Source organism: Diceros bicornis, chromosome 3 (genome assembly GCF_020826845.1).
Source record: "Diceros bicornis minor isolate mBicDic1 chromosome 3, mDicBic1.mat.cur, whole genome shotgun sequence".
Taxonomy (NCBI): Eukaryota; Metazoa; Chordata; class Mammalia; order Perissodactyla; family Rhinocerotidae; genus Diceros; species Diceros bicornis.
Window position 1 is genome coordinate 35447073 of NC_080742.1, and position 27340 is coordinate 35474412.

Below are 27340 nucleotides of genomic sequence, written 5' to 3' on the forward strand. Positions count from 1 at the left end.
CTGTGCATGTACTTTTGAGTTTTAAACATTGTGATCCTTAATCATTTGATTTTTAACAAGAATAATGCTTGTGCTTGGTAGAAAGGTAAAAGTATTAAGGCATATAAATTCTCAAAAGTTTGACTGAAATAAACTGTCATAATTGAATAATTTTGATTACTTAAGACATGACTACTGAGAGGGGGCTAAATTATTTTCAGAGTAGTTTGTCTTATCTAGCACTGAACTTAGGAAATTTTAATAACTAAATAGTTCTTTGCAAGCAGTTTATTTAATATATTGATAGCTCTTATCCCGGCACTTGCCAATCAAATAAAATATTTTACTCTCTCAATTATGACCAAACAGCTTCACTTTAGTATTTGAACTGTGAAGCAGTTTGTGTTTTTATTCAACTAGCATTCAATTGTTACTGGTTTCATTTTGGAGTGTCGTTACTTTTAAGAGGTGGTAGTTATTTTAAAAGTTGTCCACAAGCATTTTGAATTGTATAAAGTAGAACTGATGCCTTCTTCATAAGAAGTTATATATTATGCAGAGTCACGGGTGCAGCCCCAACATAAGCAATGATTTTTTCAGTATGTGATAAAAAATAATTTTTAAAGCTGTATCTGTTTCTTGTGATAATCATTACCCTTTGTCTTTAAATTTTTTTAATTTTTTTTTTTCAATTTATCTTTTTTCCCCAAAGCCCCAGTAGATAGTTGTATGTCATAGCTGCACATCCTTCTAGCTCCTGCATGTGGGACGCGGCCTCAGCATGGCCGGAGAAGCGGCGCGTTGGTGTGCGCCCGGGACCCGAACCCGGGCCGCCAGCAGCGGAGCACACGCACTTAACCGCTAAGCCGCGGGGCCGGCCCACCCTATGTCTTTAAATAGTGGTTTTTGCTTACCCCAATTTGCATTATACTAAGAGTCATTTCATATATTAAGGATGATATTTTAATATTGTTTGATTTTTAATACAACTACTAAATAGTCTTGCCATTTGGGATTTAGTGTTTTTGTTACATTTGGGTATAGTGTCTATTACTAGTTAAATAATTGAAAATTAGATTTTAAATAAAAATAATTTGGTTTTCTGACATAGCTCAAGTCAGGTTTGTTTTTTAAAAAAAGATGCATTATTCACATTATAGTCAGTTTATTTAGCTTAACCTTTTTCTTTTTCACTTTTATAAAAAATTTATATTTTTATATAAAGGCGCTTGATATTTTTCAAAAAATGATACTATTGCTAACACTGTCTTTCCTGATTAATGGAGGGCTAGTACAATCAGCCTTCTATCTAGCTAGATATTTGACACTTAGGTCATCTATAATCCCACTGCTTCTGAGCTACTTCTGTTAATCTTACTAATGTCTGTTTTATTTAGTAGAAATACTATTTCATGTTTAGTTTGGCTCTTTTCTTTAAAAGCACCAATATGCATATCTTCACAATTCTCTCTCAATTTGATAACTTTGTTATTAATGTTGTTGATGTGAAAAACCACATTTTGAGTAACATTACTTAGAAACGTCTTAGATTGATCATGTCCAATTTAGATTATGACAGAATGTTTTAAACATTTCACAGAGTCATGAAAATCTTAGTGTTTAAGGGATCTTAGTATTTGTATAGTCCCTTAATTGGTATGTGCTAAGATTTGAAATATGTCTGAGTTGCTGTACGTTTAAAGAGTAGAGACAAATTCCTTATTTTTGATTTTATTTATTTTTTTTAAAGACACCTAGCTGTTGGGCAGAAGAGGGAGCAGAAAAGAGGTCACATCAGCGTTCTGCATCATGGGGGAGTGCTGATCAACTAAAAGAGGTAAGTTATTTCTGTTTTCAGTCCACAACCTGTTTTGGTCCTAGCAAATTATCTTACTGTTTCCTGGATATAATGGTATTTCCTTTATCTGTGCTAACCTTTCCTATTTCAGAGTTAAAGAGTTACCTTCCACATTTTAGTGAACAAGTCTGAGTTTACCTTATTTGTGCCCTTCATGTCCTTTATAAATATTTGTTATGCACCCATCAACTTTTGCCTTTCCAGAATGAAGTCTGATTTTATGTAGTAATATCTATATCTTGGTCATTTGAGTTGTCTTTTGTTCCCACTTCAGTTTTCTTGTTTTAGAGTTAGAGCAACCAGAGCTATAGATCATAGCTTTGTGCAGTGGTAGGATAGTGTTTTCTGCTTCTAATAGCTTTCTTATGATTATCCAGGATATTGTTGCCACTTGAGACCCAATAGTACAGTGGAATCCATGTCTTTTAGAAATAGTTTTTGTGACCCATTCCCTTATTTATTATGAGTAACCCAAATTATGGTAATCTTTATGTGTATTTTACGTTATTTTTGCTGACAGTGTTATCTTTTAGTCATTTAAATTTTTATCTGTTTGTTTTTATAAAATTAGAGAAACTTGGTGATGAAAGGTCATCTAGTCCATCTCCTGTATAAAAACTCCTTAAAAAGATGGTTGTCTAGTCTATCATGATCATTCTCAATGAGAGAAGCTCATCACTTTGCAAGAGAACTAAACCAGTTCAGTTGTTTTAGCTTAAGTTGTTAAATAGTTAATTTTGTATATCGAACTCAAAATTATCCCCATTAGTTTTGATTCTGCCCTCTATATGAGTAGTGAGTAAATCTACTTTAAGTATTTGAAAGGCTAGCAATATGTCATTTTTCTCCAGGGTGAACATTGACACTTCTCTCAAATATTTTTTATATTCCATAGTTTCCATACCTTTTAGTATCATTTTCATATACTATGAGTTATCAGTATCTCTCATATACTGTGGTATCTGGACTAAATACATATAGTCTGTTAGCATGATTTTGCCTCTGACTGTATTACATTTTTAGTAGGTTCTTTGTATTATTGATATAGAGAAATCTTTAACTCTTGTCTATCCTACACACAAACGCATATGCACAAGATCAGTTTTTCCCAGTAGCAATCCAAAAAAAAATGAAGCTGAGTCTAATATATCTAATCTAAAATAGCTACAGATCTGTGCATAGAATATGAATAACAAAGAAGTGAACTTGCAATTTTATCTCAGAGGTAAATACAATCTCAGAGTTATAGCCAAGATTTGGTGTAGTTGAACTTTGGACTACAGCAACATGATATACACTGTGAAAACAAGGAATGGCTGGCATGACTGAGTAGGAAATTTGATTGCTCTCCCCACAAAGCAACCATAAAGCTGGACAAAACTATCAAAACAGCTAAGTCAGTGCTCTGGAAATCAACCAAACAAATTGAGAAGCTTTATTCAGGAAAAGTACTGAACTCGGGGTAAGAATAATACAAGTTTGTAGTGTTCTTATCTGGTGCTACTCCCCCTCCCTCTTCATCCCAGCTTTATTGTTGTGGCGTTTCACCGAGGATGGGGCAGGCCTTGGAAATCAGAAGCTTTGCTGCCACTGCTGGAGAGAGAGCACTTGATAGGAAGTATTGTAGATTAAAATGCAGGCATACCTCGGAGATATTACAGGTTCGGTTCCAGACCACCACATTGAAGTGAATATTGCGATAAAGTGAGTCACGTGGATTTTTCTGGTTTCCCAGTACGTATAAAGTTATGTTTATACTATACTGTAGTATGTTCAGTGTGCAATAGCATTATGTCTAAAAAAACGTGTACATACCTTAATTAAAAAATACTTGATTGCTAAAAAATGCTAACCATCATCTGAGCCTTTAGTGAGTCGTAATCTTTTTGCTGGTGGAGGGTCTTGCCTCAATGTTGATGGATGCCAACTGATCAGGATGGTGGTTGCTAAAGGTTGGGGTGGCTGTAGAAATTTCTTAAAATAAGACAACAATGAAGTTTGCCATATCAATTAACTCTTCTTTTCATTAACGATTTCTCTATAGCATGCAATGCTCTTTGATAGCATTTTACCCACAGTAGAACTACTTTCAAGATTGGAGTCAGTCCTCTCAAACCCTGCCACAGCTTTATGAACTAAGTTTAGGCAATATTCTAAATCCTTTGTTGTTATTTCAACAATCTTCACAGCATCTTCATCAGGAGTAGTTTCCATCTCAAGAAACTACTTTCTTTGTTCATCCATAAGAAGCAACTTCTCATCTATTAAAGTTTTATCATGAGAGTGCAGCAATCCAGTCACATCTTCAGGCTCCACTTCTAATTCTAGTTCTCTTGCTATTTCCATCACATCTGCGAAGTCTTGAACCCCTCGAAGTCATCCATGCGAGTTGGAATCAACTTCTTCCAAACTCCTGTTAATGTTGATATTTTGACCACTTCCCAGGAATCACGAATGGCATCTAGAATAGTGAATCCTTTAGAGAAGGTTTTCAATTTACTTTGCCCAGATCCATCAGAGGACTCACTATGGCAGCTATCTATATCCTTACGAAATGTATTTCTTAAATATTAAGACTTGAAAGTCGAAATTACTTCTTGATCCATGGTTGCAGAATGAATGTTGTGTTAGCAGGCATGAAAACAACATTAATCTCATTGTACATCTCCATCAGAGCTCTTGGGTGACCAGGTACACTGTCAATGAGCAGTAATATTTTGAAAGGAATCTTTTTTTCTGAGCAGTAGGTCTCAACAGTGGGCTTAAAATAGTTAGTAAATCATGTTGTAAACAGATGGGCTGTCATCCAAGCTTTGTTGTTCCATTTATAGAGCACAGGCAGAGTAGATTTAGCATAATTCTTAAGGGCCTTAGGAGTTTCAGAATGGTAAATGAACATTAGCTTCACCTTAAAGTCACCAGCTATCTTAGCCTCTAACAAGGGAGTCAGAAAGCTTTGAAACCAGGCATTGATTTCTCTTCTCTAGCCATGCAAGTCCTAGATAGCATCTTCTTCCAATTTAATGCTGTTTCGTCTACATTGAAAATCTGTTGTTTAGTGTAACCGCGTTCATTGATTATCTTAGCTAGATCTTCTGGAGAACTTGCTGCAGCTTCTACATCAGCTTGTGCTTCTTCACCTTGCACTTTTATGTTATGGAGATGGCATCTTTCCTTAAACTTCATGAACCAACCTCTGCTAGCTTCAGACTTTTCTTCTGTAGCTTCCTCACTTCTCTCAGTCTTCATAGAACTTAAGAGAGGGAGGGCCTTGCTCTGGATTAGGTTTTGGCTTCAGGGAGTGTTGTGGCTCGTTTGATTTTCTATCCAGACCACTAAAACTTTCTCCATATCAGCATTAAGGCTGTTTTGCTCTCTTAGTATTCATGTGTTCACTGGAGTAGCACTTTTAATTTCCTTCAAGAACCTTTTCTTTGCATTCACAGCGTGGCTAACTGTTTGACACCAGAGGCCTAGTTTTTGGCCTGTTTTGGCTTTTGACATGCCTTTCTCACTAAGCTTAATCATTTCTATCTTTTGATATAGAGTGAGAGACATGAGACTCTTCTTTTTCCTTGAACACTTAGAGGCCACTGTAGGGTTATTAACTGGCCTAATTTCAATATTGTTGTATCTCAGGAAATAGGCCTAAGGAGAGGGAGATAGACCGGGGAATGGCCGGTCAGTGGAGCAGTCAGAACACATACAACATTTATCAATTAAGTTCACTGTCTTATATGGGCATGGTTTGTGGCGCCCCCAAAACAATTACAATAGTAATGTCAAAGATCACTGATCACAGATCACAATAACAAGTATAATGATAATGAAAAACTTTGAAATATCATGAGAATTACCAAAATGTGACACAGACACGAAGTGAGCAAATGCTGTTAGAAAAATGGCACCGATAGAATTGCTTGATGCAGAGTTGCCACAGACTTTCAGTATGTTAAAAATGCAACATCTGCCAAGTGCACTAAAGCAAAGCACAATAACAAGTTAATGGCTGTAGTGATCTTAGTTGCAAATGAACAGGGAGGGTCAATGGCTCTGCAAGTCTGAGGTTGTGGTCCAATTTGTGGCAAGCAACAGACTCATGGAGTAGCAGGATTTTATAGAGTTCTAGGAGGTAAGGCAGTCAGGAGGGCTTGAAGTTCACCACTTATCTCAGGTTGACTGGAGGCTGTGGACACGCACAGTAGAGACTGAAGTAGGCGCAAGCCACCCACGTATCACTGGCCAGTGGAGCCTAAAAATATGTGGAGAGGAGATTCAAGCAGGCCTAGTGGTATTAAAATCTAGGGCCAACTTGTAAATGGCCCAAACTTTGAATGCACTTCTCATTCCACATGCAAATCCCATCCTGGGAGTGGAAACCTTACTAGATTGAGAAATTTAAATAAAATCTCTGATCAGTCTTTGGCTGAATGCTAAAAAGCTTAAAAAGATCTTAAAAAGAAAAATGAGGGAAAAAAGGGAGTAGAGAGATCAGTGGCCACACATTGCAGGGGAAACAGACTTTTAAGTCCATTAAGTTACTAAAACACAAACAGATAAAACAGTATCCTTCAGGGAAAATCAGAGCGTTGTAGAATTGCTACAGTTTATTATCTAAAATGTCTAACATTCAACAAAAAATTTAGAGATATGCAAGGAAACAAGAAAGTATGACCCATACTTAAGGAAAAAAAAACAATCAGCAATTGTATCTAAGTATTTCTGTATGTTGGTTTTACCACACAACATAAAAGCGGCTGTTATATGTTCAAAGAACTAAAAGAAATCACGTTTAAAGCATTGAAGAGAAGTAGGATGACAGTGACTCAATGAATAAAGCATTTCCACAAAGAGATAGTTATTAGAAAAAAGATACAAACAAAAACTCTAGAATCAAAAAGTACAGTAACTAAAATTAAAAATTCACTAGATGGGCTCGATAATAGGTTTAACATGGCAGAAGAATCAGTGAAGTTGAATATAGGTCAATAGGATTTATACACCCTGAAGAACGGAGAGAAGAAGATTGAGGAAATGTCAAAAGAGGGGCCAGCCCTGTGGCGTAGTGATTAAGTTTGGCATGCTCTGCTTTGGCAGCTGAGGTTTGCAGGTTCAGATCCCGGGCGTGGACCTACACAACTCAACAGCATCCATGCTGTGGCAGTGACCCACATACAAAATAGAGGAAGATTGGCACAGATGTTAGCTAAGGGCTAATCTTCCTCAAGCAAAAAAAACAGGAAGATTGGCAACAGATATTAGCTCAGGGTGAAACTTCCTCAGCAAAACAAAGAAACAAAAAGTCAAAAGAACCTCAGAAGCCTGCAGGGAAACATTAAGTACATACACATACATGTAATGGGAGACCCAGGAGAGGTGAGAGAGGAGTTAAAAAATATTTGAAGAAATAATGGCAGAAAACTTGCCAGATTTGATTAAAAACAATCTTATAGACTCAAGAAGCTCAACAAACCACAAGTAGGAAAACACAGAGAGAGCCACACATAGACACATAGTTAAATTGTTGAAAGCCAAAGGAAAAGAGAAAATATTGAGAGTTGGAAGGAGAAAATGACTTATTACATGTTAGTGCTATCAAGTTGAGTCTGACTCCTGGCAACCCTGTGTACAGCAGAGTGGAACCCTGCCCTGTCCTCTTTGCTCCAGCCTTTCACCTTCTGGCTCTCTTATCAGACAGTGCTCTGCTGCTATTCATAGGGTTTTCATGACCAGTTTTTTTTTTGAAATGGGTGGCCAGGTCCCTCTTCCTAGCCTGGAAGCTCCACTGAAATCTGTCTACCTTGAGTGACCCTGCTGCTATTTGAAATACAAGTGGCATAGCTTTCAGCAACATAGCAACACATAGCTGCCACAGTATGACAACTGACAGACGGGTGGTGTGGTTCCCTGACCATGAAACAAACCTGGGCCGCTGAGATGAGAGCACCAAATCTTAACCACTAGACCACCAGAGCTGACTTCATTACACATAGTGTACTAATAATACCTTTAACGGTTGACTTTTCATCAGAAACAGTGGAGACATTAAAGCGTGACATATTCAAAGTGCTGAAAGAAAAAAAAAAACCTGTCAATCAAGTATTCTATATCCAGAAAAACTAGTCTTGCAAAATGAAGGTGAAGTATAATATTCCCAGATAAACAAAGATTGAGAGAATTTCCTCCTACTAGACTGTCTTACAAGAAATACTAAAGGAAATCTTTTAGACTGAAAGGTAATGACTCCAGATGTTAATTTACATTCATAGGAAGAATTGAAGAGTATTGGGAATGATAAATATAAAAGAGTCTCTAGATATACTTTTCAATTTTTCCACTTATTGAAAACACATAAGATCGTATAAAACAATAATTAAAACGCTGCTATAGGTTTGTAACATATATACATGAAATATCTCTGACAATAATAACACAAAAGAGGGGCAAGGAAGAGGATATATATTGGATTATAGTCTCTGTTTTATTAGAATTAAGTATTATTTTGAAGTATTGTGATAAGGTGCATATAATAATCCCTAGAGCTGTTGCTAAGAAAATAACTCTAAAATAATAGAAAGTAAAAAATATCAGAGAAGGATTAAAATAGTATACTCAAAAATATTTAGCACCAAAGAAAGCAGTAAAGGAGGAACACAGGAGTAAAAAAAGATGTGACACAAATAGAAAATGAATAGCAAAATGGCAGAAGTAAATCCAGCTTATATAAATAATTATGTTAAATGTGAATGGACTGAACGTTCTGCTCAAAATGCAGGTATTATCAAACTGGATTAAAAAGCAACACTCAGCTGTATGCTGTCTATTGAGAAATATACCTTAGATTGAAAGACACAAATAGGTTGAAAGTAAAAAGATAGGAAAAGATACACAACGAAAACAGTAACAATAAGAAGGCGTATCAGACAAAATAGACTTTAAGACAAGAAGTATTACTAAAGACAAATAGAGGTATTTCATAATGATAAAAAGGTCAATACATCAGGAAGATATAACAGTCAAAAATTGTGTATGCATCTAACAATAGTCCCAAAATGCTTGAAGCAAAACTGTGAAAGGACAAATACAGTTTCTTCAGTAGTAATTGGAGATTTCAACACTCCTTTCTCAATACTTGGTAGAACAACTAACTAGACAAAATCAGCAAGGAGAATGAAGACTTCAACAACCTATCAATCAGCTTGATCTAACTGACATGTATAGAAAACTCTACCCAGTGACTACAGAATACACATTCTTTTCAAACATGTGTGAAACATTCTCTAGCTTAGACCATATGCTTGGCCATAAGACAAGTCTCAATAGATGACAAAAGATTGGAATTGTGTAACAGAAAGAAATCTTAGAAAACCACAAATATTTGTCAGTTGGACAATACTTTTCTAATAACACAAGGGAAATTTTAAAATATTTAAATGAATGAAAACAAACGACTTAGAATTTAAGCATGCAGCTAAAGCAGTGCTTCAAGGAACATTTATTCCTTCAACTGCTTACATAAGAGAAAGAGAAGAGTGTCAAATCAGTACCATCTTAAATCAGCGTCCATCTAGTTTCAAGAAACAGGAAAAAGAAGAGCAAAACAGACCAAGAGCAAACAGAGGAAGGAGATAATAAATAGAGAATATAGCAGAAACCAATGAAACACAAAAATATTGGAGAAAAATCAATGAAACTAAAAGTTGGTTCTTTGAAAAGATCAGCAAGTTTGACAAACCTTTAGTTAGACTGACCAAGAAAAAAGAAGACACAGATTACCAAAATCAGCAGTGAAAGGGGTGACGTTACTACCACCTTACAGAACTTAAAAATATTATTATAAAGGAATATTATGATCAACTTTACATCATCAATTTAGAAACTAAGATGAAATGGATGAATTCCTAGAAAGACACGAATTAGTAGAAAGAGATGAATTACCAAAACTGATTTAAGAACAAATAGAAAATATGAATAGGCTTGTAACAAGTAAAGAAATTGAGGAATTAAAAATCTTCCCACAAAGAAAATCCCAAGATCAGATTTGGTGAATTCTGTCAAATATTCAAAGAAGAAATAATGTTAATCCTTCACAAACTCTTTCAGAAAATAGAAGAGAAGGAACACTTCCCAGTTTATTTTATCAGGCCAAAGTTATCTGATTTCAAAGCCAGACAAAGACATCTCAAATAAAATAAGATGGCAGATCAATATCCCTCTTTTAAACATAGATGCAAAAATCCTTAACAAAATATTAGCAAACCAAATCCAGCAACATATAAAAAGGATTATATACCATGAGCAAGTGAGATTTGTACCAGAAATGCAAAGTTGGTTTAAGATCAGAAATTCAGTTAATGTAATACACTATATTAATAAAATAACAAAAACCACATAATCATCTCAATAGAGTCAAAGAAAGTATTTGCCAAACTCCAACACCCAGTCATGATAACCATGATAATGGTTGTTTCTCTCAACAAACCAGAAATAAAAGAGAACTTTCTGTGCCTAATAAAGACCATTTATGAAAAACCTACAGATAACATCATATTCAATGGTGAAAGCCAGAATGCTTTCCTCCTAAGATCAGGAACAAGACAACGATACCCAGTGTCACCTTGTCACCACTTCTGTTCAGTATTGTACAGAAGTCCTATTCAGTGCCATCAGGCAAGAAAAATAAATAGAAGACATTCAGATTGTAAAGGAAGTGGTAAAACTGCCTTTATTCACAAATAACGTGATCTTATATGTGCAAACTCCTAGGGAATATACAAATACATTGCTAGAACTAATAAGTTCAGCAAGGTTGCAGGATACAAGATCAACATACAAAAATCAGTTGTATGTCTAAGTACTGGATATGAACAATCCAAAAAAATAAGGAAACAATTTGTTACATTTGCAAAGATTAAATATTCAGGAATAAATTTAACAAAAGCAGTGCAAGATTTGTACACTGAAAGCAACATAACATTGCTGGACAAAATTAAAGAAGATTTAAATAAATAGAAAGACTTACTTCGTTCATGGATTGGAAGACTCAGTATTATTATTAAGATGGTAAGTCTACTCAAATTGCTTCAGTGTAATCCCTGTTAAAATCCCAGGTTTTTTGTTTGGGATAGAAATTGACAAACAAATCCTAAAATTTATGCAGAAATGCAAAGGACCTAGAATGGCCAAAATAATTTTGAAAACAAGGAAAAATTTAGAAGACTTAACGTTACACAGTTTCAATGCTTTTATAAATTTACATTAATGAAGTTGGCAAAGATATTACCATAAAGGAAGGCATTTAGATAAATGGATCAAAATTGTGAATCCAGGAATAAACCCTTATATTTATGGTCAGTTGATTTTTGACAAAGGTGCCAACACAATTCAGTTGAAAAGGACAGTGTTTCCAACAATTGGTGCTGGGATAGTTGTATATCCATATGTAAGAAAAAACTTAGGTCCTTGGCTCTCACCATAGAGAAAAATTAACTCAAAACAGATCGTAGTCCTAAATATAAGCTCTAAAATTATAAAACTTCTAGAAGACCTTGGATTAAGCAAGGCATTCTTAGACTCAACACCAAGAGTAATGCCATAAAAGAAAAAATAATAATAAATTGAACTTCATTAAAATGAACATTTACACTCCAAAAGACACCAATAAGAGAATGAAAAGACAAAAGAAATGTTAGCAAATCATATATTTGATGAAGGGCTCATATCCAGAATAAAATCAATAATAAGACAACCCACTTACAAAATGGGTAAGACATTTGAATAGAAGTATTTCACCAAAGATGTATGGATGGTTGATGACCACATGAAAAGGTGTTTAACATCATTAGTCATTAGGCAAATGCAAATTTAAACCATGAGATACAACTACACACCCATTACAATGACTGTAATTTATAAGGCAGACAGTGCTGAGTGTTGGCAAGGATGAAGAGAATCTGGAACCCTCAAGTGTTGTTGGGAATATAGACTGGTCCAGCTACTTTGGAAAACTGTTGTCAGTTCCTTTAAAAATTAATTAGAAACTGAGCATATAATCCAGCAATTCCATTCCTAGGAGTCTGAGAAAAATGAAAACACATGTCTACATTGAGACATTTACAAAAATGTTTATAGCAGAGTTATTTATAATAACTAAAAACTGGAAAATATCCAACTATCCATCGATTGATAAATGGGTGAGCAAAATGTGGTGCGTTCATGTGGTGACATACTATTCAGCAATGAAAAGGAACAGTATCCTGAATACTGATACATGCTACAATGTGAATGAGCCTCAAAAACATTTTACTAAGTCAAGGATCAGCAAATTTTTTCTGTAAAAGGCTAAATAGTAAATATTTTAGGGTTCGTGGGCCACATAATCTCTGTTGCAACTACTCAACTCTGCTGTTGTAGTGTGAAAGCAACCATAGATAGTATGGAGTGGGCATGATTATGTTCTAACAAATTTTATTTACAAAAACGTGTAGCCGGCTAGATTTGGTCTCCAGATTATAGCTTGCCAATCCTTGCTAAGTGAAAGAAGCCAGATGAATAAAACTACATATTATATGGTTCCATTTATATTGTAATGTAAGAAAAGGCAAATTTATAGAGGAAAAAAAGCCCATTAGTGGTTGCATGTGGCTGGGAGTGGGGCTGGAGGAGTGGTTATTGGTTACAAATAGACTCAAAGCAAATTTGGGGACATGATGAAGAAATTCTACAACTGCATTGTGATTATGGTTGTACATCTCTACAAAGTGATTAAAACTTATTGAATTTTACTCATACAATGGATGAAGGGAATGTAAATTATACATCAGTAAAGATGAAAAAAAAAAGGAATAGATATAAAAGACTGGTGAGTTTTCCATAGTATGTCTTGAAGATACTATATTCTATATGATATGTAACTGAGGCTGGAATAATGATGAGTATATCAGTGAAAACAAAAAGTTAAAATAAGGAGAATAGTTATAACAGATGACAGAATTAGAATTTGAGAAAATTATGAAAAGCTGAAACTATTATTGAAATAGTAATATTTTTTAAAGTTATATACTACTAAAATTCACTGTTTTTTTTAAAATAACTTTTGACTTGCTTCCTTGTCATAGGATTCTTCCTGAGTCACATACATGTTCCCCCCTCAGATAATTTGCATCAGGATTTCTGATTAAAATGTCAGTGAAAGTACTTATGTAATCTGCTTCAACTTTGCTCCAAGCTTATAAGAATGCAATGTGAAAATTTTTCAAATAAATAAATAAGTAAATATATTCTAGCTACATTTAAGACAAGGAAAACCCCTGCAGATCATGAATAGAAAGGAAATCCTTAGTGATGAGTGGATCTTGCTGCTATCTGGCTCACAGAAACCTGGGTTGTGTTGGCCAGGGCTTAGAAAGAAGGTTTTTAAGCCAAATTTACGAAAGTGTAGATTCCTACACATTTTAAGAAAGTCAAATGTGTCTTTCAAATGATGAGAGATTGGAACTGGGGTGTCTGCATAAATCAGAGAACTGGAACCACATTTCTAAGCAGTAAAACTAGACCTGAAATAACTCCACCTGATACTGTTGGTGTTTTCCTGTGGGCCAGTGAGACAGCTATGCAAAAATGGAAATAGGAACCACATGTTGTGTGTGGATGTGGCATCTGGAATAGAGCTCTACCCTTGTGGGACCAAAGCCCCAGTCTTCCTAATTTAAGACCTGCTTTGGAGCTATGCAACTCCACAGGGTTACTCTGAGCAACCCTGAAACAACACAGCAGGAAAGCGCTCACAAAGGATAAAACTCCCATAATAAGAGTATATAAGGAAATCTATTGCCATAAGAGACAGCAGATACATTAAATAGGATCATTCACATCTGAGGAAATAAGAATAAGAACACAATCCCAAAAAAGAACTTAAAAATAAGAACTTAAGAATTTCAAATGAAATAGTAGCTTGCAGTGAGAACAGGAGTAAATAAGAACAGGTAGAATGATAAAGGGCCACCATTTGCAAATTTTGTAAGTAACAAAATTTGTTATAAAATTTGGTAAATTTGGTAAAATTAAAAATAAAAAACTCTTTGATGGATTAAATTGACATAGCAGAAGAGAGAATTAGTGAATCAAAAGCCTCAACTGAGAGGGGCCGGCCCAGTGGCATAGTGGTTTAAGTTTGCACACTCTGCTTCAGCAGCCCAGGGTTCGTGGGTTCGGATCCTGGGCGTGGACCTACGCACCACTTATCAAGCCGTGCTGTGGCAGGCGTCCCACATATTAAGCCCAGGAAGATGGGTGCAGATGTTACTTAGCCCAGGGCCAATCTTGCTCAGCAAAAGAGGAGGATTGGCAACAGATGTTAGCTCAGGGCTAATCTTGCTCACAAAAAAAAAAGTCTCAACTGAGAATTGAAAACCTGGATGAGCAAATCATCTAGAATATAGAACAAAAAGATAAAAAGATTGAAAACATGAAAGAGAAGTTAAGAAACATGGAAAATAAACTTAGGAATTCTACAAGGTAAGAATAGTAAGCATCAGGGAAAAGAAATTTATTAAAGGTTGAAAATTTGCTAGATTTGGAGAGCAACGTGTCTTCAGATTGAAAATGCTCACCAGTTTCAAGCAGGATAAACAGAACAAAGAAAAAATTCCCACCTTTAGGTATAGTGTAATAGAATTGTAGATCAAGGACACACACACACACACACTTTCTTGCATTAGGAAAAAAAAGCAGATTACCTACAAAGAAATGGCAATCAGATTATCAATACACTTGTCAGAAACTATATTTGATACCAGTTATATAGTGAGGTTGTGGGTTGTGCCCATGTTAAGGAAATGAATCCAAGTGAGACATCATTTTCTTTTATGAAAAGATTATTTTTCCTCCTTTTATTATGTTTACTGGAGGGTTGTTAACCCAACCTTTATTTGGATTTTACAAAGAAAACAAGTGTACTTTTCCATTAGTTAGATATGTGGTTCCCTGTTTATTTAATAAATTTAAAATTAATTTATAAAGCAAAACTAGAGTTTAAGAAGTCTGCTAGGTAAATGATAAGGATTTAGTTAATACTTCTCACTTTTTTGGTACTTGATTTGTATGCATTTAGTAGAAGTAAAAGGAGAAAGGTAAATTTCAAAGATATTTTTTAGCAAACATCATCAGCCTTTAGCAGCACTGCATTTGTTCTTGGAATAACATCAAATAAATAAGACTATATGCTCAATATTGTATAAAGCATCTAGAATTTCAAAAGAAACAATAGATACAATCTACTTCTTAAAAAGCTTAATTACATATTTGGAAAAGCAGCTGAGACTTTAAAGGATAATCACAAAGGAACTTTATGTTAACTCCCACTTGTCCCTATTTAATGAGAGAAGTTCGTCTCCTGCCCATGGTGCAAAACTAGAATCTGATGACTCTTGCACTCCTGTGGTCCCTTTAAGTGAGCGTGCTTTCCAATATCTTATAGTAGTCAGAGCTTCCAATTTTCTTCATGGTGATAGCTACTCCTCTTCTCCCGGCTAGAGCCTTTTACAGCTGGGTGACTTGCTGGGTAAAGGGATTCTGGAAGCTCTTTTTCTGTTTCTTGCTCACCTCCTTCCTAACTCCATAGCTGCTGTTTCTGATCCCTCTGGAGCTGGAGCTTGGAGAGGGGAGAGATGAGGGGTATAGAAATGTTTCTGCTTGACTGGTAACTATTATAAAATGCCCTTACATTCCCTGGGCTTGACCGATTTTTAAAATTGACTTTCTTTTGTGGAGTAATTTCATGAGTTCTTTGGAGATCCCTCGTTGCTGCACATCTGTTACCTACAGTTCTAGCTTTTGTGAGTTAGTGAGTCTTACTCTCTCCCTTACCTCTAGAATTTGGGAAATAACATTCAGTTTCTCAGCTGCTGAGCTCTAATCATTCCTCTAGGTGGCCTTCTTAAGTAGGACCTACAACAACCCTCTATGATGACTCACACTTAAATTTCCCAAATGGTTCCTGGGAAATTCATACATTTTTTTGTCTGGTTAATGTCTGGGAGTTTAGGCTGATTCTAATGCAACAGTAAATCTCTTATCATCCTAGCTCAACATTTTCACTATCTGGAATGGGAGTCAGATACCAGTGCATCATGTCTCTTTGTCTGTGGGGAACATACATCAGTCTTTCCGACTCGTTCCATTAAAACTTCTCTCTTCATTGAGGCAAAAGAGGAAGTACACCCTCTCAGATCTTGGATTCAATTTTTCCTACTTACAACCTAATTAGTTAGCGTTTTACTATTTTGTGGATGCTGGCAGAAAGCATGAGACTCCTAGTTTAGAGACAATGGACTTTATTATTCACAGTACAGCAAGTATCAAGAATATCAAGTTTTCGGGGCTGGCCCTGTGGCTTAGCGGTTAGGTGCGTGCGCTCCGCTACTGGTGGCCCGGGTTTGGATCCCTGGCGCGCACCGAAGCACCGCTTCTCCAGCTGTGCTGAGGCGGCGTCCCACATACAGCAACTAGAAGGATGTGCAACTATGACATACAACTATCTACTGGGGCTTTAGGGAAAAAAAGGAGGAGGGTTGGCAATAGATATTAGCTCAGGGCAGGTCTTCCTCAACAAAAAGAGGAGGATTGGCATGGATGCTAGCTCAGGGCTGATCTTCCTCACAAAAAAAAAAAAAAAAGAATATCAAGTTTTCATTAGTTCCCCTGAACCCCAAGTCCCATGGGGGTGATGAGTAGGGACAAAATGGATGCCTGCACATCCAGTAGATCACATTATAAGAGAGAAACACAGAGCTTGGGGAATCCACTGTTTTTATAGTAAGCAGTAAGCAAATCTGCTCTTTATCCCACAGGGTGACATTCCCAGAGAGAACATAAATAATACTATTATATTCTTGTATTTATTTGTTTGTTTATTTTACTATTTCTGATTTTGGTAAAGAGAAATGGAAAAAGGTAGGGGTTTACTATTCTTAAGTCCTTCAGTGGAAATAAGGAAAAATCATGGGTTGCTTCTTTGTCTCACCAGTAAGCCCTCCTCTCATTAGTAGGATAGTTTTTCTTAGATGGAACCATCTGGAGCAGTAAGTGAAATAATTAGGGATGTTTCTTGCTTCTCATCAAATAGTGATTAATAGATATTATTGATGTGGTCTTTTTTTTTTTAAGTAAGAAAAATAGAAGTTTTCTGGTGGTTTTACTAAGAGTGTACCTTCTGCCCTAACATTCTGTTAATTTTTGGTTTCAAAAAAATTTGGGGGGGCTGGCCTGTGGCATAGCCGTTAAGTTAGTGCACTCCGCCTCAGCGGCCTGGGGTTCACAGGTTCGGATCCCAGGTGCAGACCAACACACTGCTTGTGAAGCCGTGATGTCGCAGTATCCCATATAATGTAGAGGAAGATGGGCACAGATGTTAGCTCAGGGCCAATCTTCCTCAGCAAAAATATATATATATATATATATATATATCATTTGAAAAGAAAAAATTTTTTATCATATTATACTAGGGGAAAATAATTGCAATAATATTTTCTTTGGACCTAAAAGACAACAGTCTGAAGAATTTTGATTATCCCTTTGAAATCAAAGGAATTAGGTGATAACCTAATTTTAAACCTTTTAAAAATACATGTATTTGTCTAATCAAGTTTCTGTTTAAATCCATATTAAATTGAATTGTAAAGATATTTTATAATATTTTCATTACTTAAAATTGGATCCACTAGGAACAGTTTTGAAGGTCAAACTGCTTATCGAAAAAATAGAAACTTCTCAGTAGTATATAGTCAGTTAATTGCTTCATCAAATTTTTGTTCATTTTTATTTCAGTTTCACATCTTGCAATATCTCCAACATTATGAAAGGAAGTTACTTTGCGAAGTGGTTGAGATATGAGCCAATACATAGTGACTCGTAGTTATTTGTGGTTGAACACAACATAGTATTACTTTCAGTAACGTTGGTAGGTAATAGAAAGAGGTTACGAATTAAAGGCTAAAGGACTTGGTCTACCATTTATTAGCTGTGTTACACTGGGAAAGGTACTTTATTTTTGAGAGTGTTACCTCATCTGTAAAATAGATATAATCTGTGGGATCAAGTGGGTTTGTGAACTAAGTGTTTTTTAAATGTCAGTCTGGTATTGTTGTTAACATGCCTGTGTTGACAAATATGCCTTATTGGTAGTTGTAAATACACTTCTATATTAAAACTTATGTGTATAAAAATTGTCCCCAAACTAGCTATATCTGTGGAGATGTCTGTGTGTGGGATTATCTCTGTCTGTCTGTTCCTGGGTTAGCAGGTTTGTGTGAGTCTGCGTGTGGGCAAGCAAGTCTGTCTGCAGGCATGTGAGGGTTGATGTACATGCACGTGACCTCTCTGTGCATGTGTATGTGCTTGCACATGCGTGTGCTCTTTGTATATGCATGTTTGTGTGTGCATATGCCTATGTTTGTTCATTTGAATATCATTGAGGTCAATGAATAGCAATCAGTTCATTAGGCTTTGCCTATTGGTGCTTTAAAGGAAAACATCACTGAATGATCAGGAAAAGGAGGTTTAAAATTTTTATTTTTAGTGTTAGATTAGGTACTGTTGCATTTTAAATTCCTTTGAACAGGAATGTAATATGGGATGTAATATGTAAAATTTGTTTTTAGACTGCAGAACCTTTCTTTTGAGATACTTGGTCTTTGTAAGCACTAAAGTTTGCCACATATTCCTTTTTCATATAAAAGAGAATAACAGCTTGAGAATTACTTCTCAAACTATATTTTCAAAAAAATTTGTTGGGTTAATATCTTTAGTAATTGTTTTGGGTTTTTTTTTCCTTAGTTCAGCTGTTGTCAAATTTTTCATTCCCATTTTGTATGTCTATCTTCACTTTTTGTAAGATTTCTTTATCTCTTGTGAGTTATTAACTTGATTCTTTAGGCAATAGAATACCGGTTAAGAGAGCAGACTCTGAAATTCCACTCCCTAAGTTCAAATACTTGTTTCACCATTTAACTGTGTGACTTTTAGCAAGCTCTTTAACCTTTCTGCCTCTCAGTTGCCTCACCTATAAAATAGGGATAATAACAGTACCTTTCTCACATGCATTTATTGAAAAAATGAATGAGATAATTCACGTAAAAGCAAGTGGCAAAGTGTCTTTTTCCTGATTTTAAACTGTCTTCTCATTTTTTTTCTTCTCTTCCCAAAGCCCCAAGATCCTGCTTCCCTTCCTACTGTTACCATTTAGTCGTATAAGTTAAGATTTCTCCTTTCCTGAGGCCAGCCCCGTGGCATAGTGGTTAAGCGCGCGTGCCCCGCTGTGGGCGGCCCCGGGTTCGGGTCCCGGGCGTGCACTGAGGCACCGCTTGTCAGGCCATGCTGTGGTGGCGTCGCATATAAAAGTGGAGGAAGATGGGCACGGGTGTTAGCCCAGGGCCAGTCTTCCTCAGCAAAAAGAGGAGGATTGGCATGGATGTTAGCTCAGGGCTGATCTTCCTCACACACACAAAAAATAATAATAATAATAATAAAATAAATAAATAATTCTTTAAAAAAATAATAATTTATAAAAAAAAATCTCTCCTTTCCCTGCCCTGCTATGGAATAGAATTCATTCTGAGAAATATTTCCTTCTCTTTCACTACCTGAGGCAAAAGTACTCACCGGGTCTTTTAAGACTGAGAGTTTAGTGTTTTTTATTTTGTTTTTAAATTTTAACAATAGTGTGGGAAACTAACAGGGCAAAAATAGCAAATAAACAAGGGTCATATTATCAGGTTTCTAATAATTTACAATAAAATGTGTTCCTAATTCTCAGATCTTAAGTGGGGCCAGTCCCTGATTTTTAACTCCACAAAAATATTAGTTATTTCTCTGTGAATATTTTATGCTAATTCTTCTCTCTACAATTATTATTTCTGCTTTGTGACCTAGGGTCACTTATTCTCTAACATTTTGAAACATTGGAGCTCATGTGCTTGGGACCCCTTTCATGCTTAAAGAAGGCTCCTCTTTCTTTCCTCTTAATTTTTTTCTTTCAGCTTTATTGAGATATAGTTGACATATAGCATTGTATAAGTTTAAGGTGTACAACGTAATGATTTGATATATGTATATATTGCAAAATGATCACCACGTTAAGGTTAGTTAACACATCCATCACCTCACATAGTGACCATTTTTTTTTGTAGTGAGAACTTTTAAGATCTATTCTCTTGAGGCCGGCCTGGTGGCGCAGCAGTTAAGTTCACACGTTCGGCTTCAGCAGCCCAGGGTTCACAGGTTTGGATCCTGGGCGCAGACCTACTCACTGCTCGTCAAGCCATGCTGAGGCAGTGTGCCACGCAGAAGAACTAGAAGGACCTACAAGTAGGATATACAACTATATACTGAGGCTTTGGGGAGAAAAAAGAAGAAAAGAAGAAGATTGGCAACAGATGTTAGCTCAGGGCCAATCTTCCTCAAAAAAAAAAATCTATTCTCTTAAAACTTTCAAATACAATATAGTATTGTTAACTAGTCACCATGCTGTACATTACGTCCCCAGAAGTTATTGATCTTATAACTGGAAGTTGGTGCCCTTTGACCACCTTCACCCATTTTCTGCCCCCCACCCCACCCCTGGCCGCCATAAATCTGCTCTGTTTCTATGAGTGTTTTTTAGATTCCACATATAAATGAGATCATACAGTATTTTTCTTTCTTTGTCTGACTTATTTCACTTAGCATAATACCCTCAAGGTCCAGTCTTAATTTTTTTCTTAAGGCCACAGAGTAGCTAATGAATATTTAGAAACACAAAGTAAGATTCATCTACAGTTTAGTTTAAAATAAAGTTCAGTCAGTATAACCTAGTGTTCCCTTTGTAAAAGAGGGTTGTGTGGGCACTTTATCATAGTAACTAGGGTGGGTAGGCCCACTGAAGTTAGAACCAAGAGCTTCTGTGTGATGCAATGGAATGTGGGCTTAGAGAAACTGTCTTTGGCAGAGGTTAAGAGCTATGGATGAGGTGGGAGGGGTGTGTATATGTGTGCGTGGGTGGGGGGAGGAGGGATTATAATTTCCTTCTGCCCCTCCATCTCAGAGACGCCTTCGTGTCTACTCTCCACTGGTACTGAGGTTAGGGAGAAGAGGTGGCTTCAGATGGCCATAGTGTCTTGAGCATCAAAGGGAAAAGAGAAGGGAAATTCTAAGTAAACGCAGTGGAAGACGAGGGTATTTGCAGTTGCTACGTAGGTCCGCCCTTCTTCTGAATATGGTGTAAATAACAGAGGAACCTCCTATATTCTGAAGCAAAGGAAGATTTATGGCATCTTGCTTTTCATTTCACAGAGTCCTAAACTAAAATTTGTGATGTTCTGAGTATATATATTTAGGAAGATGGGCTTCCCTTTTACCCTAATCTCTACTGAATTGTAAACAAGAGCATTATTAGCTATGTTATATTCCAAAAATGAACAGTATTGTGTGAAAACTATGAGATTGCATAGTTCAAGTTGGTATTCCAGGCAAAGTAAGATGTGTACCATGATGTATGCTTTTTGTTTTCGGGGTTTTCTTAAAGCTGTTTAGAACAAAAACTTTTCTGGCTTATTTTGAGATCTCAAAGGCCTTTAAAAATAGAGTGATTAGGATTGGTCAATTTTCAGATTATTTTTTTTGTTTATTTTTAAAGATTATTTTATTTTACAAATGAAAAAGTACAAATTGCCTTGATTAATGTCTAGGCATTATAGTCTCTTCTATAAAGCTCCTGCTGGTTTTGGAATACCACTAAAACATCATTAATATTCAGAAAACACTTAATTTTATACCTCTATCCTAATTGACTTGTACAATGTGAAATCCTATTTATTTTTATCGTAGAGAATATGTCTTGATTTATAATGATTACCTACTAATTTTTATTTCTTTTCTCATGAAAATTAATGTTTTCTAGCAGAAAATTATGTCATTTCAATGGAGAGCAGGGAAGACAAATATTAACATAGATAATCTTATTTGTATATCTTTGCAAGGACATTGTATGAGAAGTCCGTAAGCTACAAAGAGCTTTAAAAAACTAAAGGAATCTAAGGATCTTAATATAAAAGAAAAGATATAAATTATTCCTTTGTCTAGGTGCTTTATTTCCTTTTGTGCTGTTTTTCTTCTATTTACCACAAGTAAAAATAAGTTTTCCCAGCAACCTATATACTTTTCCCCTGGAGCATTTATAGGCTTTAATAGCAGCTGTCTATTTTGCTTTTTGTTGCCATGGCTATTCAAGATATTTAGCTAATATTAAAATACGTTGTATTTTTGCTTTCGCTCTTTGTTTTTCAATATATTTTATAGACTTTACTTTGTATTTACACTTTGCCTAATAGGTGACATTAAACAGCTTACTGTAGGTGTTCAAGAAATAACTGTTAATTGATTGATGTCATCTTTTCTTCAAGGAAAATAATAAACAATATTAAATAACTTCCCCCAAATTGCTAATGATTCCTTTTATTTTATTTTTTGGGGGGTTACCAAATTACTTTATTTGAAGGAATGGTACAAATCAAAGAATTTAAGTAGACGTTTTAGTACAACTTATAGAAAAGGTAAAGGGAACCCCAACATGCATGCATTGCCTCGGTGGATCAGGGAAGTCACCTGGTGGCTAGGGGAAGCCAGCCTGAGGCTTAGCTCTCCTCACTGTCTCCCAGGGTGTCTCCCAGTGTCAAAGAGATACTCTGTCATGCCAGACTTGGGGCCCCCATCTTGTGCAAGTTGGTTATGTGGTCACCCAATTCTTTGATGGCTTTCACCTGCTCGTTCAGGTAATGAGTCTCAAGGAAGTCACACAAGTGGGAGTCATTTTTTTCAGTGGCCAGTTTATGCAGTTCCAGTAGTGACTCATTCACATTTTTTTCCAAGTGTAATGCACACTCCATTGCAGTCAGCCCATTCTCCCAGTCATCCCGGTCTGGTTTCTTGATATCCTGAAGGAAGAATCGGCCACCTCGTTGGTTCTGTAGCTTCATCAGTTTCTCAGCATCTTCTCCTCATGAGATTGGTGAAGAAAATATTTGGCAAAGTTCTTCAAAGCCACACCATCGTGATCAAAATAGTAAGACATGGACAGGTAGACTAGGAGGAGTAGCGCTCCGGGTTGATCTGGCGGTTGATGGCGGCCTCCGGGTCCTGGTGGTAGAGATTCTGGCGCACCTGCCAGGGGAGCGCGGCCGTCATTGCGGCGGCTGAGGACAGGCGGTGGCGGCGGCAGCGGCTGCGCGGCGCTGGAGCTGCGGCGGGACCTTGGGGCGGCCGAGGGCGCCGTGAGGAGGTGGCGGAGGGCTGGTTCTGGGCGGCCGGCCTGGGCGCGGGGCGAGTAACGGGTTCCGTCAAGCACTGTTGAAGCAGGAAACCTTGGCAACTCCAACGAAGACTGTAATAATGATTCCTTTTAAAATGCTCAGGAATATTTTACTCCTGGTCTAGCACGCTTGAAGCAGATTATACGTCACATAAAATGTATTAGTAGTTTAATGAATTCCAAGCCATATTGTAATAATGACTTTTCTCTTAAGCCTGGGAGTGTTACCATTCCATTTAGGAGAATACACCCTAAGTTATATTTGTTTTTAAAAGTTGTGTGACTATAGCCAAGTGTCTGTCAATGGATGAATGGATAAAGAAGGTGTGACATGTATATGTGCAGTGGAATATTATTCAGCCATGACAAAGAAGGAAATCCTGCCATTTGCAACAACATGGATGAACCTTGAGGACATTATGCTAAGTGAAATAAGTTAGAGAAAGACAAATACTGTATGATATCACTTGTATGTGGAATCTAAAAAAGCTGAACTCATAGAAACAGAGAGTAGAGTGGTGATTAGCCAGGGGCAGAAGTTGGAGGAAGTGGGGATTGGTCAAAGGGTATGCACTTCCAGTTATAAGATGAATGAGTTCTGGGGAGCTAATGTACAGCATTTTGATTGTAGTTAATAGTACTATAGTATGTAGTTAAAAGTTGCTAAGAAAGTAAAACTCAAATGTTCTCACTACAAAAAGGAAATGGTAATTATGTGATGGGATGAGGTGTTTGCTAATGCTTCGGTGGTATCATTGTGCCATATATAATGTATCAGTATGTTGTACACCTTTAACTTACTCAGTGTTACATGTCATTTATATCTCAATAAAGCTATAAAATAAATTAAAATTCGTGTGACTAAAGAGTGCTATAGGGCCGGCCCCGTGGCTTCGCGGTTAAGTGCGTGCTCTCCGATGCTGTCTGCCAGGGTTCAGATCCCCGGCGCGCACCAACGCACCGCTTCTCCGGCCACGCTGAGGCCGTGTCCTACGTACAGCGACTAGAAGGATGTGCAACTATGACATACAACTATCTACTGGGGCTTTGGGGGAAATAAATTAAAAAAAAAAAAAAAAAGAGTACTATATAGTAAGATATTAAATACTAATAAGTTACTAATACTAAATGTTTTGATTTTCCTCACCACCATGGGATTTACAATTTTTAAGTGTTTACTGATTGATAAACCAGGTCAATTTTGTTTATAGAAAACGAGAACTTAGGAACTAGTGTGGTCCCTATGTTAAGAGATTGGGTTTAACTTTAATCAATAGACATGTGAAATACTAGTTTTTCACCTTACAAAATATGTTTAAAAGAGGAAGATATTTCTGTTGTTAGAAAGGTAAAATCTGAAATAATCTGGGGAAATTTAGTCTAGGTATTTACCAACAAAACTATTTAAATTCTACAAGTAAAGCATTTGTAGCATATATTTGTTTATTTTCAATAGTTTTAATCATAAAAACTTGGAAGAAGAAATCATTGTAGTGAAATATTATCTCTTCTTGAAACCTTTAAAAAATTCATTTATTAATATCCAAAAGTTAAAGAAATAAGTATTTAAAAATTGGTGTTTATTTTTGTTCTCTTCTTGCTTCTCCTCCCCTTTCCCCAAAGCAGATTGCCAAACTGAGGCAGCAGCTACAACGTAGTAAACAGAGTAGTCGGCACAGTAAGGAGAAAGATCGTCAGTCACCTCTCCATGGTAACCATATAGCAATCAATCACACTCAGGTAGGCTAACCTCTTGTCCAGATTTGAATAATTCCTTTTAAAGTTTCATTATATAGGGAGAATCATTGTTTTAGGATTTAAAAAAATTAATGTAAATCCCTAGCTCTACTAAATTACTACTGTTTATTAAATCATTGTAAGAAAGTTTTTGTTTTTTTAGCCTTATGTGTAATCTTTTAATAAGAGACATAACAAAGTATAGGGATCTCAAGGATGATTGATACTGGCGTGGGCTGAAATCCTAGCTCATTCCCTTATTAAGAACTATGAACATTATCTCATTTAATCTTCCTAATAGTACCTTAACCTGTCTATCTCTGTATCTCTTTAAATATTTTACCCCTATTTTACATATGAATAAATTGAGGATTAGAGTTTTGTTGGGGTTTTTTTTCCCCCTAGGAACGCGTACTAACATATCCCGTAGAACAAAAATTTGGGAAATGCTGTTGTAGACCAAATTCACTTACAAATGTTGATGTAAATTTTAGTAAATCAAATATAGTAGTATAGCAGAAGCAACGTAAGCAGTGTATCAAAACAAATCCAACTAGGGGTTGTTTCACAGATGAAAGGGTGATTCAACATAAGAAACATACATAAGAAAATGTATGAGTTTTAGTTCCTTGCAGCAGAAGGTCAGAGTAGGTGCTGAATAACACTTAATAAAAACTCAATATCTCTATGTGATAAAAATTTAAACTAAAAATAGGACACTTCCTAATGTGACTAACTGCAAATGTAGCGGAATCCTGACAATAAAATATTGGAAGCCTTTCTGTTAAAATTAAAATCAAGTCATAGATGTCTGTAATTATTGATATTGTTTGCTAGTAGTTTAGAGGCTCTAGTCAGAGCAATAAGAAAAAGTAATTGTTATCACTGTTTGCATATGATATTGTTGTATATTTGGAAAATCAAAGTGAATAATCTAAACTATTAAAACTAATGATAGGATAGCTAAAATGGAAGATACTGACAGTACCAAGTGTGGATGACGATGTGGAACAACAAGAACAGCCACACATTGCTAGTGGACACACAAAATGGTATAGCCACTTTGAAAAACAGTTTGGCATTTTCTTAAGAAGTTAAACATATGCTGACCACACAGCCCAGAAATTCCACTCTTTGGTATCTAGAGAAATAAAAACATATGTCCACACAAAGACTTGTACATCAAGGTTCATGGAGACATTATTCATAAGAGTCAAAAATGGAAACAAATATCCATCAATTAGAGAATTGATAAATAACATTTCATACATCTGTACAATGTAATACTTTTCAGCAGTAAAAAGGAAAGAAGTACTGATACAACATGCTTGAGTCTCAGAAACATATTAAGTGAAAGAAGTCAGGAGCAAAAGGCTACATATGTGTGATTTGTTATATTAAATTCTCGAAAAGGCAAAATTATCCAGACAGAAAGTATTAGGAGTAGGAATTGACTGTAGAGAGGCCCTAGGGAATTTTGGAGGATAATGGAAGGTTCTAAAATATGACTATACTGATAATTGAATGACTGTATATATTTACAAATCTCAATGAACTGCATACTTAAAATGGGAGGATTTTATTGTATGCCAATTATACCTCATCAAAGCTGTAAAACAACTTGCAATTGGCAAGAAGCTTCAGACATTTCAAGTGAAAAGTCACATGCCTTCCTTTTTTTTTTTCTTAATCTGGTAGAATTAATATATTACTACTCTGTTTATTTCAAGCATCTTTCTTGTAAGAGCCCAATGCATTTATAATAGATCTATTGACTTGTTGACTTAAAAAAAAAAGACATATACACTTGTTGCCAATTTACATTGAATATTTTTGGCATTGTGGTTATGCATAAAATAATTATCTTTTGCTAATTTTTGAAGCTGGATGATGTGTACCTGAGGGTTCATTATGCTATTCTGTTTAATTATGTTTATGATTATAATTTTTTATAATAAAGAGGAGGAAAAACTGAGAACTTAATGAGATGATTAGATAAAATATAAGCATATAGGGGCCGGCCCGGTGGCGTAGTGAAGTTTGCACGCTCTGCTTCAAGGGCTGGGGGCGGTTCGCAGGTTCAGATCCTGGGCATGCACCGACGCACCGCTTGTCAAGCCATGCTGTGGCGGTGTCCCGTATAAAGTAGAGGAAGATGGGCACGGATGTTAGCCCAGGGCCAGTCTTCCTCAGCAAAAAGAGGAAGATTGGCAACAGATGTTAGCTCAGGGCTAATCTTCCTCACCAAAAAAAAAAAAAATATGTATATATATATATATATATATTATACACAAGCATATAAAAATCAGTAGTTTTCTCTTATACTAATAAAGGTATACTAGTAAAAGTACCCTCTACTTACAACTCTTCTGAGATCAAATGTGTGGGGTTTTTTTTTTTCTCACACCTATTCTCCAGTTCTCCAG

At 36.1% G+C, this 27340-nt stretch overlaps 1 protein-coding gene and 1 pseudogene across 2 annotated transcripts in view; one reads left to right on the forward strand and one right to left on the reverse strand.

Annotated features, from left to right (window-relative positions):
- The window catches only part of GLCCI1 (glucocorticoid induced 1), a 110882-nt gene that overhangs the window by 56220 nt on the left and 27322 nt on the right, over positions 1-27340 (forward strand). The window contains exons 3-4 of one of the 2 annotated variants that reach the window (XM_058526047.1): positions 1730-1816; positions 24801-24917. In XM_058526047.1, coding sequence (XP_058382030.1) covers positions 1730-1816; positions 24801-24917 — 204 coding nt within the window. The remainder of the gene's footprint in view (positions 1-1729; positions 1817-24800; positions 24918-27340) is intronic. The other variant, XM_058526057.1, reaches the window with a different exon arrangement.
- Positions 22504-23056, reverse strand: LOC131394705 (ferritin heavy chain-like; annotated as a pseudogene).